General features: G+C 34.6%; 1 protein-coding gene across 1 annotated transcript in view; it reads left to right on the forward strand.

Moving 5' to 3' along the window:
- The window catches only part of LOC132557272 (cadherin-23-like), an 83,340-nt gene extending 78,079 nt beyond the window's left edge, over positions 1 to 5,261 (forward strand). The window contains exons 37-38 of the mRNA XM_060221761.1: positions 2,611 to 2,664; positions 4,928 to 5,261. Of these exons, the coding sequence (XP_060077744.1) occupies positions 2,611 to 2,664; positions 4,928 to 5,213 (340 nt within the window). The 3' untranslated portion in view covers positions 5,214 to 5,261. The remainder of the gene's footprint in view (positions 1 to 2,610; positions 2,665 to 4,927) is intronic.
- Positions 5,262 to 22,411: the final 17,150 nt, after the last annotated feature.

A 22,411-nucleotide genomic window follows, 5' to 3' on the forward strand; every position in this document is an offset into this window, starting at 1 on the left:
TAGTCACAGAAAGCATTCTAGGCGTAATCCTCATCTCCAAATTATAGCTAGTCACAGAAACCATTCTAGGTGTAATTCTCATCTCCAAATTATAGCTAGTCACAGAGAGGAGGCGTAATCCTCATCTCCAAATTATAGCTAGTCACAGAGAGGAGGTGTAATCCTCATCTCCAAATTATAGCTAGTCACAGAGGAGTGATCCTCATCTCCAAATTATAGCTAGTCACAGAAAGGAGGCGTAATCCTCATCTCCAAATTATAGCTAGTCACAGAAAGGAGGCGTAATTCTCATCTCCAAATTATAGCTAGTCACAGAAAGGAGGCGTGATCCTCATCTCCAAATTATAGCTAGTCACAGAAAGCATTCTAGGTGTAATTCTCATCTCCAAATTATAGCTAGTCACAGAAAGGAGGCGTGATCCTCATCTCCAAATTATAGCTAGTCACAGAAAGGAGGCGTGATCCTCATCTCCAAATTATAGCTAGTCACAGAAAGGAGGCGTAATCCTCATCTCCAAATTATAGCTAGTCACAGAAACCATTCTAGGCGTAATCCTCATCTCCAAATTATAGCTAGTCACAGAAAGGAGGCGTAATCCTCATCTCCAAATTATAGCTAGTCACAGAAACCATTCTAGGCGTAATCCTCATCTCCAAATTATAGCTAGTCACAGAAAGGAGGCGTAATCCTCATCTCCAAATTATAGCTAGTCACAGAAACCATTCTACGTAATCCTCATCTCCAAATTATAGCTAGTCACAGAAAGGAGGCGTAATCCTCATCTCCAAATTATAGCTAGTCACAGAAACCATTCTAGGCGTAATCCTCATCTCCAAATTATAGCTAGTCACAGAAAGGAGGCGTAATCCTCATCTCCAAATTATAGCTAGTCACAGAAACCATTCTAGGCGTAATCCTCATCTCCAAATTATAGCTAGTCACAGAAAGGAGGCGTAATCCTCATCTCCAAATTATAGCTAGTTACAGAAAGGAGGCGTAATCCTCATCTCCAAATTATAGCTGGTCACAGTCCTCATCTCCAAATTATAGCTAGTTACAGAAAGGAGGCGTAATCCTCATCTCCAAATTATAGCTAGTCACAGAAACCATTCTAGGCGTAATCCTCATCTCCAAATTATAGCTAGTCACAGAAAGGAGGCGTAATCCTCATCTCCAAATTATAGCTAGTCACAGAAACCATTCTAGGCGTAATCCTCATCTCAAAATTATAGCTAGTTACAGAAAGGAGGCGTAATCCTCAACTCCAAATTATAGCTAGTCACAGAAACCATTCTAGGCGTAATCCTCATCTCCAAATTTCTCCTTGGCATTATTGTAAATCAAGAACGCATCAACTTTTAGCTAAACTACAATCACACTGAAAAAAAGTTAATTTTCACATGTATTTGGATTATGATCATTAACAACCAGGAACATGCAATCTTTCAGTCAGACAAAAGTACTACATGATGTGAATACTGTAACCACATTGAAATAATTATACATGGTGGTAAAGGACATTTGTCAACATTTAGTGCAATGAATTTAAATTTTGTGTATTTTGAGAGTTCATGCCTTGTCTGCTGTGCTTCAACTCTGACACACAAATGTGAATGAAATTCAGAATGAAGTTTGTTACAAAGTGTTCATCTGAATGTTTGTCTTGAACATGTGCAGTTTATATGGGATCTGCGTATAATCTCACTGAGGCTGACTTGTAAAGTTGATGTAAATAAAAACAGTCATCTCTAACATAATATTTGTCTCCTTGCATGGTTTTGATTTTGTGTTCATTTTATGTTTTATAACTAATGCAAATTTGAGCACGTTTTTCAAACACTTCTTTGTTCCGAGATTGTAAAAGCTTATTGGATAAAGGGGTATGTTGCAGTGAAATCTTGTTATGCTGTCAGTCTTTTTACATATTATTTTGGTATAATGAGGTGATTCGGCAATGCATTCATGGAAACTTGAAAAAAGTTGTGAAAGAAAACAGAAAAATGATTGAATTATAAAAATTTTGACGGTTATCGAGGGACAAGCTAGGGCAGTATATCGAGGGTTTACTGCTACAGTTAGTTATCACTTATTTTGGATATTACAGAAATATTCAGTATAAATGTGATTAAAGATGAATTAATTACATTCCAAATTTAACAAAGACTCTGTTATCATGCATGCTTTATGTATAATTAAGTATAGTTTGATTGATAGTTGACACTCGATTCCATCAAAATTTTGAACTTTCAACCACATCTTAAATCACTGTTATCCTCTTGTTTGAATATGTCGTTTCTCTCACAAGATATCTGATTTTGATTCAGATTGATTCATCAGTCAGTCAAAGTTTGCATCATTTGTGATATAATTTAAAACTAAACTGTTGAAGCCATTATTTAAAAGTTCTGATCAAAATTTTTGATGGATTTTGACATCAAAATGACTCAGAAAGCTATTTTCATTGGAAGATACTTGATTTCAATTTCTGTAAAATTTACAAATTACCAAATTAAGAATCAAGAGAAAAAACAAAGCCTTTACTGATATCATGCGAATTGAGTTAAAGGATATTTTATTGAACTTATCTGACATAACACATTCCATTCCAGTGCAAACCCTATATTTATGGAGAAGGTGCTGTTAGAAGATGCTGGGGAAGTTGAGTAAGTATTGTTTCACATTAGTGTTTTCATTATGCTACATTTTAAAACTTGTTTGGTCCAGATGTGGTCATCTTTTGTTCAATTACATGTATATCTGTTATTTGTCTGAGATGACTTACATGGCTTTTCTATGTACTATAGTGATACATAAAAACAGTCTCAGATAAACTTGATGAGTGATCATTCAAATAAACAAACTATTTCTGGTCTTTTGACGTCACAATGACTTATAAACTTGATGAGTGATCATTCAAATAAACAAACTATTTCTGGTCTTTTGACGTCACAATGACTTATAAACTTGATGAGTGATCATTCAAATAAACAAACTATTTCTGGTCTTTTGACGTCACAATGACTTATAAACTTGATGAGTGATCATTCAAATAAACAAACTATTTCTGGTCTTTTGACGTCACAATGACTTATGGATGTTATTTTTGCACTTCCATCAATATACCGTGTATACTATGCCAGTCTCTGTCCTTGTTTTATGCAATCTAATTTATCCTTCTTTACTTTTACATAATATTTTTCTGTCTTCTGTGTTCATTAATTCCGTGGTACTCTCCGACTCACTTTCCTATCGATTGTTCTATTCTGAAGACCTGCTCCATCAATTTTCTATGCTGTATTTTAAGTTCAGAAATGTTGACTGTAGATATAAATCTCTTTTTCCAATTCTAACTGTTGGTTGCAGAATCATCAAACAGGTCACAAGTTTGAAAATAGTAACTCAAACAAGTACGGAGATTTGATCATGTATGATGAAAGGCTTTGATACATGTGAATAATTTACATACCTGTATTATGTCAACATTACATATCGAAAGCTGATTATTAAATGATACTTATTTTTGCTGCGTACATTAAGAATACTTTTCATCAGTTATTGTTTTAACTATTGTTTTATCTATGGATAAATATTGTAAATGTATTTTTTCACTTTAGTAATTCATCGTTTCAACTATAATCATATGTTGTTTCCATCCTTGGTACAAAATTACTTGCTGAAGTAGAAAGATTCTTTACAAAATTAGACATTAAGATATTTCAATTATATGCCATAGAAATGTAAATAGACATCTCCAGTCAAGTTTTGGAACGCAAAACAATTTTGATATGTTACAGACTCTCTTCCAGTCTGACAACCTTTCATCCTAGAATCTTATTCAAGAATGCTACATCTGTCTTCATTAAACATTGTTGATTGTGTTAATAAATATATATTAATTCATTTTACCACTCAGATCTAGAACAACTTCAGCGTAAAGGTCTGCAACCTAAAATAGGTATTAAATGTCCACAATACATTTGTAGAATATTTGCTTAATTAGTTTCTGGTTCACTGGATATTCTTTCCATAGTTCACATGATTTAATTTGTCATGCTGTTTTACAAATATACATTTTTTTTCAAATTTCAATAAGTTGAAAGTTAAGGGACAAAATTATGAATGGTTTGTTTCTTATACCAGTACTGCATGTTGGTAACAAGGTATTCACTGAACATCTTGTAAAGGACTGGACAACTCACATTTTCCTAATTTTGCAAGGTTTCAACAAAATAGTTATCACATTTTATTTCTTGGGGAAAACAGTGTGACATTTCACTTTAATGGTGTATGGGTTATTTGTTTGTTTGATTTAAGGTTTTGAAGATATATTTAATAGCCAGGTTCAACTGTGGTGATGATGCTTATTGATTCTTATGTATTCACTCTTTTCTTATAAAATGAATATGATATTCCAGTTTATTATAACTGAAGTAATGCCATGTTCTGGATGTCAAACTTAATATCTCTTATACCATTTTTGGTCTAAGAAATGTAAAGAAAATATAACTAATTGTCAATATATTGTTGCTGATGCTTCAAAAGAGGACATTTTAAAATCATGTTCTACCTAGATTTCTTAAAGCATGCATTTTTACTTGTATACTTCAAAGAACATTTGAGGAAATGATATGATATACTGATGGTTTTGGTGATTTTACATTGTTTTATGGCAGTTAATTTCCAAGATATAAAATGTGAAATGAATAGATGAATGAAGAGACACATCCTCTGTTTAGTTAATGTAAAAATATCAATATCATTGCTTGATTGTTTTTGTAGATCATATTGTGAAATGATCAGTTGCTGACTTTATCATTTAAGCAACACCACCATGATAATAACCTTCTATATAGTAAAGAAAACAGAGTGTATCTTTACACTTCTACAATATGTCAAAACATTCATTTTAATTGTTGTATGTTACAGGGATAATGACTCGATCGATAACAATGCCGTGGACCCTGCTCAAATCCACCCGTACGATGTTCAGGAAAGATCTCTCAATTTCCTCGGCGAGTATGACAAGACTACAACCTTTGGGCCACCAGACATGAACCTCACAGCAGCACTGAAAGCACATGAGGATTCAAAGATTCACAAGACCAATGGCCAGGCTAACAACCATAAGCCAATGAATGGTCATGTAGATAAGACTGAGACCAATGGCATGGATACACTGATGTTGGATGGCCTTAAGACAACTGAGATCTGACCAGTCATGACAAGTTATAATTTATAGATCGTAAATTTATATATACGAGAAAGGTTGATATATTTTTGTTTATATCAGAGAAACATTGGAAACAATTTTAATTGTGACATGTTTCTTAATGATGATTTGTGTTTGAACTTGATACTTTTGACATGCTTGTTGTATGTTAACGATATTGGATCGACTCAGCATACAATGGTGATACATTTTCAATCAAATATTTCATGTTTATACTTTGTATGGACTGTGTGCAGTACAAATTAAATAGCATGATGGAGTAGTCACGTAGCTAAGGTGCTGCTTCTAAAGCTTGCCCAGCCTTTGCGTTTTCTAGTTTTGTAGTCTATACACTTACAATACAAAGAACCATTTTTACACTAAAACGGTGTATTAATAATTTCACACAGAAAAAAAACAAATCTTTGATCTAATTGTTTCCAAAATAAAACTGGTAGTACAATATGTTTTGGTGAAAAATACAGCAAATAGTATGGAAGTGATCTTCCATCCACAAATGTGCATTTCAGGCATGTTATGAAAACCCTATTTATAAAATCATTCTGTTAATTGTGACCAAGAAGGTATCTTTTCAAATTGTCAGCATTTTTCTGAATGATATATAATGGGTGCAGCCATTGTACCAGTCATTTCTGATTTGTATAAAGGATACAAAATGTGTGAGGAAATGTATTACAGAAAGGTTGTGTTTGATTTAGTTTTAAGTTCAGAAATTGTAAAGATTTGAAACTACCTGACATAAAATGCATGGTACTCGTCCAGTTTTTAATACATATCAATAATAATGGTTGGAACGTAGAAAGCCATCCAGAGTTTATCCTGTAAAGATAACGGTCACTGCTGTTCATGTTATTTGTCTTGTGAACTTGATCTCTGCGATTATTTATGAATATTCATCATAATATCTAATTTCATATCTTCAGAGTCTACTGGAAAATACAATAATTCAAATATAATTTGCAGCATGTTAAAGCCACAAGGACAACGACACATGAACAGGAATTTTAGTTTCACACTTTTTATCCAAGTGCATATGTACTGAACTGTGTCATGTCCATCAAATGATGATTTGTTGCAGATTTCATGACTAAGTGAAATTTACAGATCAACATACCTCTATACTGTAGACTTCTAAATATAACGTTTAGAAGTCTAGTTTTCACAACGACAGCATTTGAACTTGCTGCAGTTATTGCTTTCAATATATATATATTAGCTCATGTTGCCTAGTAATGTTTGCTAATGTTGACACATTTAGAATGAGAGAGGCTCTGTGAACATGTTGTATCGAATGTTTGAATGTGCCATTCAATTACACAATTCAAATTGAATATTTCTGATTGAAGAAATTCCTCTTTATAAAGTTATTTCTGTAGATTTTTATCAGACTTTATTAACTGATATTGTTTTCCCTCTAAGTGAACATTGGTCTCCAAGAAGAGAAATCTTGATTAAGCAGTTTGAGAAAATTGAATTACACATTAAACATCAGCCATGCATATGTATTAGCCTATAATATATTGTAATCCTTCGAGACCTGTGTCAATTTATTTAACTAATATACAATGTATTGAAATCAAAAACATATTTTCATATTTTTGCTGAAATCAACTGGTCGTATGTATTCATGACAATTCATTCATCTTTTATAATTCTTTGTCAAATTGTCAGGGACCAAAATTTCCTCTATCTGATCGTATTTATATATCAGTAATGTATTGACCTTTCAGGACATGCATTATTGAGGGAAATACCTGAAATGTCAGGAAGATTATACATACATCGACTATAGATGATATATGTCCATTTGTCCAAATATGGTTGTTACTTAAATATGTAAAATGCATGTTACAGTAACAAATGGCTTCAATGTGATATTGAATTTATATTAGTATTACAGTGTATTAGCATAAGGCATGTCATAGTCTCCCCACCTGTAATTAACATTTTATTGTATATACTTGTATAGTTTGTACATTGTGCCCCCTCTCCCTTCCCAAAATCCAGAGAAGTACTATGCCATTTATATGCAACATAATTTTGTGAGTTCTGTCAAATATAATCATCATGTATCATAAAGTCAGGACAAGGAAGTCCATACAGTGATTTCATAATACTACGGAATACATAGTCCAAATCTTTAAAAGATCAATTGTTCAATGGGTAACACCAAGTTATTTCAAGAACAAAGATAAGAATGAAGAAATTCCTGAATGTCCTGCTCGTATTTATAACATTAAGAGTGTTACCTCCTTGATATCAGTTGTCCTCCATTGAACATTTGATTATGGATACATATGATATTAATACCTGATATTCTTGCCATTAGTTAATGCCATATATTGTAAATATGCATTTATTTATCATAGTACTATATGCATTCTAGTCAAAATAGGTCTACCTTTCTACTTATGGTCAAGCAATGATAATCTTCCTTTTTCTTTGCACAGACTTTTCATACATGCGTTTATAATGAAAATGTCATCGGTAGGATTATGGAAATGTCATCCGTACATTTATGAAAATGTAACCTTTAGGTTTATTGAGAACTTCAATTCAAAAGAATCTGATTTTTTTCAAGCACATTTTGTTTCAACTCAGGGATCTATAGCTTTTTACCTTAGTGCTTCTTGAAACTTTTCTTGCACACATCACTTTTTTCTTTCTTTAGTGGTTTAATGACTTGATCAGAGATAAATTGTGTACCTATTTTAAGGACACTGGAGTGTTAAAGTGACCATTATTTCACTATCTATCAAATTAAACATTAAATAAACATTTATAGAGGAATTTGCAGCGTAACTGAATGTTTCAAGTCTTTCAAAACTTCATGATGTAACTGAAATTGATCAAGCTGTTCATCTGTATGCCTTTTTGTATACATATGATTCGTGTACCAGGATGAATACATGTGCATGAAGTGTAATTTAGAATTTTTATGGGCTGGTTGTCTAGATACTAGAAAGCATCAGGATTTTTTTCTTTTATAGTAGAACCTCTCGAATTGGATGATTATTTTTCATCTTAATTGTTTAGCGCTGTTGTTTCATACTTACTTTTGTATGTAAATTATCTAACTTATTAAAGTATTAGGATATTTTAAACATTGGGGAACTGTGACATGCATGGAAATGTGAAAACAAATTGTGTTGAAACAATTTGTAGAAGTGACGATTTTGTTAGGTGTTTAGATATCAGTATGATATTGAGTGTTTGGTGTGCGATCTAGTTTGAATGGTAAATGTTTACAGAAATTTATTTTTATATTGTAGGAAATGTGGAAAGACGTTCGAATGTTGAGAATATTGATTCGTGACAGATCGTTACTGATTCGTGACAGATCGTTACTGAATCATAAAAATGTACAAACTATTAATGCAACCGAGATGATTCAAAAGAAATGAATGCGTCAGATGACATGGATATTGTCTTTCACACACATCAACGTGCGGCACATGAGAAATAAAAGTTAAGTGCTAGATTTTCCATCACACATATGTAGATGATCTGTTTCCATGCAAAATCTGTTCCGTATACATTTATTTACATCGTGAATAATGCTGGTAATTAGTGATTTTTTGCAGTTTTTAAAATGTAGTTTTGCTTTGAACAACAAATCATTAATCAGCAAGCAAATCAGCACAGAAAGTTTATGTGGCAATTACGTTCACATGTTTATGAACGCATAAAAATATCAATGGAGATTGACTAGGTTCAAACATAGCCTTGTTGATAAGTCTTTTACTTCATAGATATAGTTACATGAAATCCTTGACATATCTGTTAGTGCAGTTTTGATGACTGAAGTATTCTAGTCGATTTTTGTATGATAGCACGATGATCAGCATTTGTAATAAATAATTTGATGTAGAACAATATTCCTGATTTTCTGGTGTGTTTTGTAGGATTGATATTTACATTATGTATGCTAACATATAGACTGCTAGACATTTTGTTTTCATTTGTTAATATTGTAGATTGTTTTGTATGAGTCGGCCATTAAAAGATAAAAAGTTGATATTCATTTTTTTGATTTCCACTTTATCACTGTCAATGTTTGCTTTTTTATATACATATTTTTCATGGAATTTTTTTTTCTTAATTTTTCAAAAGCAACTTCAGAATCTTATTCACACTTAAGTAACAATGATTGAGCAGATTTGAAACACTGTCACATTTTACACAAGTTTCTTTGTAGCAAATGGCTTGGGATTTTTATTCCAAGATTTATTGATTCTTCATTTAATGGCCGATATCTTTTTAAATCAAGTAGGTGGGATGAGGTTTTTACACGAATAATATCAAGGACCTATATCTCATATCTCTGTAATTAATGAACAGTAGAGTGGATATTGAAAGTTACGATGATTGGTGCTATACAATGTATGGTCGTGTAGTATTACCACCAGTATGTTACATTTGTGAAGACATTCAGATGAACTCTGATGCATTCTATGCAGAGAATTGTCCTATTAAATATTTGATTGTTACAAATCACTTCTCAGGTTTTGTTTTGTTTGGACGATTGGGTGTTACTGTTATCAATTTCATCAATACGTTTTGATGGGAATATACCACGAGAATGAAGACTATAACTTATATCAAATTTGTCATACCTGATTGGAACCAATTTTATTCAGATCCATGCTACTTTCAAAAGATTCTTGGCCTTTCGAATTAAAGTCATTTTGACTTTTTCATACATAAATCAAACCATAGTTTACTAGACTTGCCGTGACTTTGGAGTTTTTATGATCCTGAAGATATCCTTTAAAGGATTTAAAGAGTTGTTTAAGATATTCCTGAGGACTAACATCGTTCAAAAAAACAGCAATGCCACAGTCAACCCGCCACAGTCAACCAGCCACAGTCAACCAGCCACAGTCAACCAGCCACAGTCAACCAGCCACCGTCAACCAGCCACCGTCAATCTGCCACAGTCAACCCCTCGTCAACCCATCACAGTCAACCAGCCACCGTCAACCAGCCACAGTCAACCCGCCACCGTCAACCAGCCACCGTCAACCAGCCACAGTCAACCCGCCACAGTCAACCCGCCACAGTCAACCAGCCACTGTCAACCCGCCACAGTCAACCCGCCACCCTCAACCAGCCACTGTCAACCAGCAACAGTCTACTAGCCACAGTCAACCCGCCACCAATCAAATACATCTCTATACTTATTTGTTGGTAAAGTACATTTGGATGTTCAAGATGACCGGTATAGTATTAGATTTACTCCAGTTGAAAATGTCTCATACATAAACAAGCATCTCTCGTTTTCTGGCCATACAAGGACTAAGTGTTACATCCTGTTGAATAAACACAAATTGTTTATGATTAATTCTAGCAATTGTTACTGTGTTTACTGAAATGATGAAGACAAACTAATTTGACAATTATCAATTACTTTGTGTATACATACACACTTAAAAGACCTGCTATATAACTCCACTTAACATCATCAATACACAGGCATCACTTGCAATTACTCTCACATCTTGCTTCCAAGTTGCAAGTACATGTTATCCAAAACTTTGAAGCTACCAGCTCATTTTGTATTTGGTGAAAAATATTGATTTGATTCCACACACGCCTTTGAATGAAAATTTCGTTTTGGTATAAGATTATGTCGGAGAGAAGGTTATTGTAAGTTGATTTATTATTATATCCCTCTGGTAATCAATTCAGATCCTTGTACATAAACTTGTCTTATGGCCTTCTCACTAGGCTAGCTTGATAACCAAACCCTGTCTACACATTATTCAATATTTTCATCAACAAAATCAACATCACGACTAGATCTTGCTGTATAATTTTCATATCTCAGGTAAATTATAAAGGTATGGGCCTTCCTTGTTTTTTATTTGAGTGTTAAACTTTACAGAAACCATAAACAGTGGTTAGTCACTCAGCCAAACTTTTACTCCAGGTTCCTTGCACCCATTCTTAATATTTATCAAGGTGATATCATTTTGGTGAACGTGCATATTTAACAATGAGGATATTAGTTTTCAAGGAATCAAACTTGAACATCCATCGATGGAAATGTGTCTTCTGTCAGACTTATTTTTCCAACTATACCATAATTATGAGAGCCCATTTCTAAGAAATGAATTGGTTGTACAAGTATATGTCTGTGGGCTACAAGGAATGATTCATGTACTTCATAAGGAAGACGTGTGTGCTTTGGCATTGATTGAATTTCTGGCTGACAATCACTTAATTATATGAATTAAAACCAGACTTTCCATACTCATGACAAATGCAGTGTTTTTTGTTGACTATTTAACAAGTGTATTAACCATGCCTAATTTGACGTACTGTTCAGTACATTGTCAAGAGCACACCAGACTTCTCTGCAGCAGCCATTTTACCTCGATCAAGGACAGAACAGTCTTCCACACAGCAGCTGCTTACCCCAATCTATTCAGGCGTCACATCCAGATGAAACAATTGATAAAGTGGAATGTTTCATTTCTAGATTTGAAACGATTTCCGTAATAAAGAGTTGACAGCTATTTTGAGAGTTTGGATCAGGTTGATATTGGTTATTTAAGAACGGCCTCCCATATATTCATAGTGAGCATGTGTTTGTAGAAGGAGCTGCAATATTTTCCTGTATGACTCCTACTGAAAGTGCGAGGAGCTGAAGCTGCATTTATGATACTACCCATACTGAAATACCATGATGCCACCAAAGGCCCTAGCATGACGTTCCACTAGGCCACATTATACTGTTAACCAGTCGTTAAACTACCACATTGAAATAAAATGATGCCACCAAGGATCCTAACAGGACATTCCACCAGACCACATTTTACTGTTAACCAGTCGTACCACTACCACACTGATATACAAGAATGCCATCAAGGACCCTAACAGGACATTCCACTAGGCCACATTATACTGTTAACCAGTCATGCCACCAAGGGCCATAACAGGACATTCCACTAGGCCACATTATACTGTTAACCAGTCATGCCACCATGGGCCATAACAGGACATTCCACCATGCCACATTATACTGTTAATAAGTCGTTATCCTACCACAACGCTGAGTGCTAGGCAGGGGACACTACAGCAAAACATGATTACAACGAACACGGCTAATGGGGATTTACTCTCAGTACAAATTCATGTTGTGCCCCCTTTCAAATGGCTACATCTTCACTATAAAATTTGGTGCCTATAACGAATTTGTGAATAATGAATTTCTGTATGGTAAAGTCTTTTTAAAATCTTCAGATGTGTGTTGAAAAACCCTGTTGATATTAAATGGATATTATACACAATATGTATTACAAAATTACCGGTTTCAAAATGGAACCTTAAGACTCCAGCTTTTCTCACACAGAACAGACATTTCGACCAAAATCATATACCTTTCAGGTAAAAACCAAAGACGATATCGTGCCAATATATCACGAGATGTTTGTATAAACATGAGGGAGACACGCTTCAAATGCATTCTAATTTTTTTAATTTGTAAATAAATACACTTAGCAAACGTTCCTACAACAGCAATGAATAAAATATGTCATTATTCCATTTCACAAGCAGTCATCACATACATTGACATGCAGCTTCTCTTAGCCTTCATTATTCGTGTAAGAACCTCGTCAACACCTCGACACCTTGTACTCTAACCAACACAACGATAAAGCGAAATTGTTTGAGAATGGAGTAAAACAAAGGTGGGTTAATCAGTCTGTATCAATTGTCAAGCAAACATACACAGTGTAGCACATTTTGTTGTCATTTTATAATGAAGCGAAACAAAACTTATTCTTCATAACAATCCTGCTCTCTTTCACGGAAGCAGAAATGTCCTGTATCATAAACCTTGTAATTTATATTTCTAATTTTGAAATTATCAAGAGAAATACGTTAAAAGAACAGTTCACGCTGCCAATTTTAGAACGCTTACGTGTAGCTGGATCTGTCTCCTCCTCATCCTCATCAGGTGAACATATGTGGTCTACAGGTGATGAAGTCTACTACAAACTGCCGATCGACCTTTCTAGATCACCAATAATAACTATCTATAGCGATTGACGATAGCTATAATTAGCTATTTCGCGATAACCATGCATTTTATGATGTGCTGCGAAGACGGTCGCAAAATGGGAAGTGCATAATTGTTTTTATTACATGTCGCTGTGTCCGAGAGTGTTATCACCCAAAATCAGTTATAAGTACCATATGCCCACGAAGAAAAAAATATTTTTTGACTTCTTTGTATAATTTTTGTACGATTGTTTATGAAAGAAAAGCTTTTCATCGATTTGTATTTCAAAAATTATCCACACCACTCTCAGCATTAAAAAGTTGTACAATATCCAAGAACGGTACCAATAAGTTGTAAATGTATGGATTGATACGTACGTTATTTGACAAGCTTGACATTTCTGTTTTAAGAGGTAATTGTAAGTGATTGGCCTTCCAAAGGTATTTTTGTGAAAACTCAGATTTCATATTACATTACAAAGTAACCCTGTTGAGGATTTCACAAGATGTTTGGACTATTAATTACATGAAAATTATAGGCAAATATACGAATTTGAATCACAAGCTGTTCTTCATAAAACATGTAAAAACTTTTCAGCGTGGAATACATGAACATCACTTTAAGACCTTTTTCGAAGTTTAAACTTTAAGTCCAAAGGAGAAAGAAATCAAGTAACAATATCAGTGTTAATAGTGTTGATTGTTTTAAAACTGTAACGTTACCTCTTCTTTGAGGCAAAATGTAACGTATATATTGCAAATTAACCAACAGCACTAAAATCAAATAAACATTATTAATTTCAGTCAAACGTGAAGAAAAACGATGTTTAGCATTATAAACAAACCTTGTGTCCAATATTGAGCAAAATGGATAACTATCAACAGATGGTAACGTATTTATGCTTTACATTGCATACCAGCTTAGCAAGCGTACAACGTGTCAATTTTGTCTTCATCGTCTTTTGAAAGTTTGAATAGCCTCTCTGACTTGCCAGACGCTACGGGCGGCATTATTTTACATTAGATATTATGCTTACTGATCTAGATACGATCCTGTTTCTTGATTTTGCCATATTCAGCCTACAAAACAAAATGTAACATATCGGTACATACGTTACCATTCATTACTGGATTATGATAAAACATTGGACGCTGATTTTTTTTATAAAGATGTGATCATCGAAGCTAAAAAGAAAGAAGTCTTCACGACTCAAGTTTCCATACTTGCGCATGACAGAGTGTCGGAATCGGACTTCTTTGCCCGTGTTTGCCTTTGTACTGGCACATTCATCGGTTTCTCCTATGCACCACTTCGACTATGTTGCATAATGACACGAGGACATAATACAGATATACAGATAACATACTTGGAAAAGTTATACGCGATTGGTTGTTCTGTCTTTTACTCGCGTCGTGCAGAGAGCGAAAGTGATTGTAACCCCTGGAGGATCAAGGATGCATCTAAGGTATCCGGGACAATGTAAATGCTACAAACAAAATACGAATCTAACAAGACAGTGCTGCTCTATATAATTGTGAAACTGTTAAAGTGTGTAAAATATGGAATTCATTCTTCAAATTGAAAACTGCCCTTGGATCAAATTATATGAACTGTATATATCTAGATATATAAACTATAGTAACATCATAATTAATTCCAAATAGTCTTTGTCACTACAATAAAACTAGATTAAATAGTAACATCATAATTAATTCCAAATAGTCTTTGTCACTACAATAAAACTAGATTAAATAGTAACATCATAATTAATTCCAAATAGTCTTTGTCACTACAATAAAACTAGATTAATGTATATCATAATTAATTCCAAATAGTCTTTGTCACTACAATAAAACTAGATTAAATAGTAACATCATAATTAATTCCAAATAGTCTTTGTCACTACAATAAAACTAGATTAAATAGTAACATCATAATTAATTCCAAATAGTCTTTGTCACTACAATAAAAATAAATTTCATGTTCATGTTAATGTACATCTTTTTGTAAATAAACTTCTAAAGTCAGTCAGTACAATAGTCCGTCCGTCATAGCCACGACTGTCACTGTAAATTCCGCCAGTATACAAGCTGACTAAAGACAAACATGGAACAATAACTACTTAGACACCGAAGAGGTCACACAGGTAAGATGGACTCACACAGACACCGAAGAGGTCACACAGGTAAGATGGACTCACACAGACACCGAAGAGGTCACACAGGTAAGATGGACTCACAGACACCGAAGAGGTCACACAGGTAAGATGGACTCACACAGACACCGAAGAGGTCACACAGGTAAGATGGACTCGCACAGACACCGAAGAGGTCACACAGGTAAGATGGACTCGCACAGACACCGAAGAGGTCACACAGGTAAGATGGACTCACAGACACCGAAGAGGTCACACAGGTAAGATGGACTCACAGACACCGAAGAGGTCACACAGGTAAGATGGACTCACACAAATATATGCATTACTGAGTGGCTCAATGCATCGACGGCAACATTCCATGCTACCCTGTAAAATGAACGGGAGCATAACTATATTAAAAGTGGACAGGGCGACAATAAAATCTTTATCATTTGTATCCCTACATGACGTCATCTACACTTGATCTACATCAACATGGATAGTTAGTATAGAATCAACTACGTCACGGCTTTTACCCTAGGTTGTGTACTGATGTTAAGAGAATTCACTGAAATATGCTCGACAACAGCCGCTAACAACGAAAAAACGTACAGGCCTTGGAATTCCTCGGTCTCTGAAACTTCTTAAGAAAAAAAACCCCTAAAATAGTCCTGGACTTCGTTTGAAACTGTCCTTGAGATTTTTTTTCAAAACTTCTTCAAAGAAATGAAATTCGGATTTTGCATCAATACGTTTCATCTTTCAAAAATATTTTTTCAACTGTGGTTTAAAAATGTGACCATAATTGAAGGAATGCAACTTTTCTATATATCCTGGTGTTGAACGTGTATTTATTTAAGATTTCAATTCATATGCAAATAATAATTACACTGAGGAGAGACCGTAAGCAGTGAGGTTTTGTAATGTTCATACATGAAGTGCTGAAAAATGAAAAAAAAATCTGGAAAACCCATTGAAAAAACAAGACCTTTTTTCAAGCAACTTCTGTGCGAACCATGTTCATACGTTTACTGTAGAGCAATGCCTGGTGATTTGAGAATGTTCAGTAAATCAAGGGGGATAACTCCAATAGTAAAGTCGTTTCAGGATGATAGAACGAAATGACTACAGTATATTCAATGTATATATAATAACAGATAATATAACTAGCATTTGTAAGCTCAGGAGGATTCTGTAATGAAAAAGGATAAAAATAACTAATATGCCCCCATCACAAAAAGCACTTCCTTATCATTGTTTTTTCAAAAAAGAAATCAAATTGTAATGAAGTATGTTTAACCATACATTGTTACAGTTTAATTTCACTATCTACAAAATTTGTTCCAATTAATTCTATTTTATGTTTGATAACTTTATTTTGATAAGACGAAGCTGATTTTTTTGCTATACACTTGTCCATAAGTTAGGCACCACCCAAGTATAGGTTTGGCTTAATTTCAGTTTAAAATAAATATTAGATGACAACTCCACAGGACGTGTTAAACTGGTTTAGACATATAACGGAACCATACACACTCGATAAGGAAGGAAATTTGCAGAAGTGGAAGCGTTTTATCATATAAAGAAGACATACTAAAAAAAACGTATCTGAAGCCTAGAAAAAAGGACGCGTCATTTTCAAAATGAACAAACTTTCATGCACTTGAAGTTTTTGTTCAATTTTCAGATACAAAAATTACTAAATTTATTGATTGACCGATTCAAGAATTTGTTACAATGTATAATTCGCCAGAACAATTAGTGAGGAAAGTTTCATGGAGCGACAATGACATACATGCGTAACAATGATAAAGTTTTCACATCCAACGTTTTAAATTTCAGTAAAGCGGTTACATAATTGTTCCACTTCAATTTTAGGGTTTTCTTCACTTCCAGCTTTGATCCAGTCGGGCATGGCTGTAATATAACAGAACACCAAGACATCTGCAAACGACCATCAAAATGAGGGAGAGTAAAACCACTTGTTCCGACGGGGTAAGCGTCTCTTCATCTTAGTCGACGACACCTGTCATGTTCATTTTGGTCAATCCAATTAAGTAATGCCAATGTCCCAAATGAGAACAAGTTCAAAAAAAATTTTAAAAAGGAGCCGTTGAAAACATGAGCATGGGATAAACTATGCCTGGTTTAGTCACGGCATGTCATAAAAGGTGACTAATGGCGGGAACCCTTGCAATTCGGCGATGTCTTCTTTGCAAGGTACATATAAAAGGTGATGAGCAAGCTACCTGCGGAATCGGGGAGTCTTCCCTGTCTTCTAACAAGGTGATATGGAAGTGACCAGGCATCCCCAGCTGTCAAGGCGAAATTATACAATTCCTGAAGTTGGAAGTCTATGTCCCTTGTAATGCTACCTGGCGATAACCAATGTTCTCAAAAGTTCACATGTAAGCGGTAGATCTCGCGTGAAAAGTGAGGTTATGTAAAATGTACAGGATTATCTATCATTGTTTCACGATGAAAGGCCTTTGTGTAGAAATTGAACTGAAATATTAACATCCCTAAGACAACATTAAATGAAATCCTGTATTGTGTACACGTTGAGTAATTGCAGACAGGTTGACGAGGTCATTGACAATCAATGTATGACATGCGAGAGATAACATCAAAGCATTGTGATTAAAGGCGATACCACATCAGTACACGACTCGCGTGGAAGACAATGAAGTTCCCTCCAATAGTGGCACGATTCAGAAAATACACATGTACATGACACTTTTCTTAGAATTATCTGATGTATAAAAATTACGAAGTCATGGGACTGCTGCACATCCCCGTCTTGATTCTGACTCTTCTTTTAATGACTTTGGATTTTCCTTAGTCGCCTCCTAGGCTTCAAAATGTAAGCATCTCTAACGAGACATAGAAGGATGAAACAGCATTATGATGCAGGTTTTTTCATTGTTTGGCTCTACTGTATCTGACCTGAAATCATGAAAAGATGCTATTCACATGTGTGCTTTGTGTACAATTTATAAGAAAGCCACTACCATGCATTTTCAGAACGCCATGATTCACAAATTAACAATTTTGAAGCAGACCTTGCTACTCACTACTAATAACATAGTCTTGTTCTTTGCTTCTTTAAGCCTTGACAGTACGTTATTTGTCTTTAGCAGATCACATAAAATTCATCTATGCAATTTGCATTCAACCTTAAAATCGGATCTAAAAATTGCTTCCTATGATTACATCTCTAACAAAATTGTTAACTCCTCTTCCAAACTAAAGCTAATGTACTTAACGTTTTGTTATAAGAATCGCTGGGGGAATTGATTTTATGTTAAACAAATAAAATGTGATACTTCGACTCCCTTTACAAATTTTTCACTTTCTATTCGTTTGGGTTCTTGTTTACTTCTCCACGTCTCTTCTTACCATTGCCGTAGCACTTGTTCAGCTGCTTCTTTGAAGAGGCCTCAGATTAATAGACTATCCGGGGTATGTTATGACACAATAACTGATTGTACTTTTCTTCTCTTTGTCCAATTCAAGTTCTGGTAACATTTGTATTGTGTAGTGTTGATCTCTGTGAAGTTCGACAACATGATTGCACATGCTCACTGCCAGAACCACTTCCTTTGTGTAATCTTGTAACCTATATAACAAGGGTCACAGAGTTTCAAGTCTTCAGTTTACACTTGTTGTGTAAAACTATAAAGAAAATACCGACAGAATCTTAATTGAAACACATACTTGATGAAACTTTAGCAAAATAGGAACAACAGAGACTTCTGAAAAAGTACAAGGAGAATAAGGCCAGGTGTTGCGGAAGAGTGAACGTCTTCTGCGACACGCCACTATGTAAATATTGTTCAAACCAAATAAGTAATGACATATTCCTGGATGAGAACAAGGTAAACAACAGCGGAACCACCAGGTATACTAATTAGCATCAAACACATCTAGTTCCTCATCGTAGATAAATAGAATGCGAAATTAAAAACTTCTCCATAATTTTCAGTTACTTGTATCTTTTGAAACCCTGTTGTGTACCATTGGGAACAAGCCATAGAATATCGAATATTTCACAAAAGACACATCAGTGAAAAGCATCCCATTTAATGCAAATGTAGAGTTGATATGGTAGAGCCAAAATTAGTTAAAAGGGAAGAAGTATTTATTATTGTTCAAGATTCTGTCTCGATCAGGAGATAAGAATCGAACACTCAACTTAAGGCCAAAGGTCACGCAGTGTCAAGGAGGAAAAAGCGATAGTTTAAAAAGGGTGTTTAAGATCAGAAACAACATTATTTCCCTCTTACAAAGTATATATTATAGACAGCAGGTACAAATGTAACGCTTTCTCTGAAGGGTACAAATGAAGATTTAAAACTTACTTGAAATCTGTGCGATAGGGATATCTGGAAAATTCCTGCTGGGGAGGGATTTCGTGATGTATATAATGATACTAAGATATTTTTTTGATGACAAAAATTGTGTCTGTGTTGACATCTTTGTATTCATAATATTCCTGCTTTGATCTGCCATGTAAAGACTTGTGTTGTTAAATTATATTGGACCAGTTCTTTGCATGTGAACAACGATGCTGAATTTTGGAAGACTTAACATTACGTGTTGTCGTGTGAAGTGGACGGAAACCAGTGCTTGATATTTATTGAAAAAAATTCTTGTATCGATGATAATTTACCTTCAAAGAAATGTTTTTCCATCGACTGAATAGCCAGACTGTCGCTTCAGACAAAAGAAGACAGAAGAAAAGGAACTTAATACAATCTACCTGAACTCAGTCTTCAAATGAAGTTGATGATCAGTAATTGTCGCTCCACTTGCTTCAAAGATACTTGTACATATTAATACGAGTGTAAGCGTCCTTAACAACAGCAGTGTCTCTGATTACCGTGACAATATAAAGAAATATTCTACTTCCTTTTTAATCAGACTCGTTTGATCACTGGCGTTTTCGTATCCTATTAAATTAATGAAGATTGCAAATGATGCCCCTCCAAACGATGTCACAAGATATTGTGTTTAAAGTAGACTAGCTACAAAGGGATAAGTACTAATTATCAACATATATGTCATCAACAGCGAACGATTCATTTCCGTCTATATGGAGATTAGCTTCAACCCAGCTTCCCATTACAACGCCACACACATATATATAGAGAGAGACGCTTACTTATCCAGGATAGTGGTCAGAGAACAAACTTGGCAGGATATTTTACATAGAAGTCGTCATCACGTTCATTTGATTGTGAATTCTTTGTTCAGGTTTTGTCGTACGAAAGAGATATTGAACAAAGTTGCAGACTGACTTTTAAGTTATCGCGCCTTTCAAGTATTTTACAACTTTACCAACCGCTTATAAACGCCATGAATAACTCTAATGAAATTGTAAATTCGACAAACTCGGCTTCTTACAAAGAATTTTCACCACTGTGTTTTCTATTCATTCCCTGTTTGATTATTAGTGTTATTGGAATCCCTGGGACAATTGTCACCATTCATTTCTATGGAAAACAGTTAAAGAAATCTTCCGTAGCTACTTCCTTGATACTTACAAATTTAGCATTTTTTGACTTTCTGTCTCTTGTATTCATGTTCCCAATGGCAGCAATCGCTATGCATCTCTTCTATATTGACGGTTGGAAACAGGATAAATTATTCGCCATCTTTAATGCTGTCTCGAGGTTTCCGAGGAATTGTTCCAATCTGTTACTGCTTCTTATAGGCATAGAACGATTGGTCAGCGTAGCATGGCCTCACAAAATGAAGAATATTTTCACCAAGAAAGTTGGAATCGTGTGTATCATTTTGATTTGCACCCTAATTACACCTATCACCATTTTCCCGATGGTTATTGAACCGGAACTGGTTGCCATCCAAGGACCGGAAGGGGATTACCTTGTTCGTAGGTTGCCACAGAGAGATATGAACCAAGATTTGTACAATGTTTTTTATCAAATTACAATCATGCTATATTTTGTTTTACCTCTTGGAGGGGTGTTCATTTGTAATATAGCACTTGTTAGTCTGCTGTGGAAGCGTCACCGTGCAAACAAATTTTCAAGAAATGCAACTACATTGACTCTCGGACAAGCCAGGGAACTGAGAACGACCAAATTAGTCATTGTTGTAACCGTCATTTTCATTGTGTGTATTTTACCATTAGTAGTTATCTTTCCTATCCAAACTTCTAGTGGAGCAGATATTCCAATTGCCGGCATGTTGCTTATCATACCGTTATCAATGCTTCTGGAGTGCATCACTTATTCCATGAACGCAGTTGTGTATTACATCGGAAATGCTACTTTTAGAGAGGAAGTTCGTCACTTGATGTCGTATAGATGTGTATGTAAAACAGCAAAAACACAAGTTATCCCGGTGACAATCGAAACAGAACAATCAACTGCTTAGTGTTTACATAATGTATCAGTCAGTTAATTACGTGTAATATGCACATAATGCGATATTTGTGTGGGTTTGTCAAAACCTCTGTTTCACATTGAAGATGTTTCTGTATGGAGGGATAGACCATGCTTTCCAGTCAGTAAGTACATGTGTACTTATCTATATCGACTTCAAGTTTTCTTAGAAAACAATCTTAAACCTTTCATTGCTTTGGTAGACTTTGATAAATAAGACAAAAAACTAAATTATTACCAAGGACTTCGGGATTTCAAAGACATACACACTATTTGGAACGATAACTAATGTCGGAATAGTGATGTAAAATGGACGTCAGAATCAAATGTTGATGTCTTCACAAAGTGCAAACTCCCGCGAAACAGCTCCAAAATCGTCATACAGGATGAATTTCTTCTCGGAACATTTTTTTCGCTCAATAAAACTAACATACTAAAAACTGTATACTTAATCACATAACGTTTATTGTCAGTTGTCATAAAAAGCCGATTCATTGTCTACAGAACTAGTGTTGGTTATTTAGAGACAGAAACCTTTGTGATTCATATGATAAAGATTCGTTTTCTAGAAAAGGACATAAAATTTGATTTAGGTTCGAAAAAGTTGTGGATGCTATAAAAA

The sequence above is a fragment of the Ylistrum balloti genome, unplaced genomic scaffold, assembly GCF_031769215.1.
Source record: "Ylistrum balloti isolate Yb309-2 unplaced genomic scaffold, AGI_CSIRO_Ybal_v1 Utg370654, whole genome shotgun sequence".
NCBI lineage: Eukaryota > Metazoa > Mollusca > Bivalvia > Pectinida > Pectinidae > Ylistrum > Ylistrum balloti.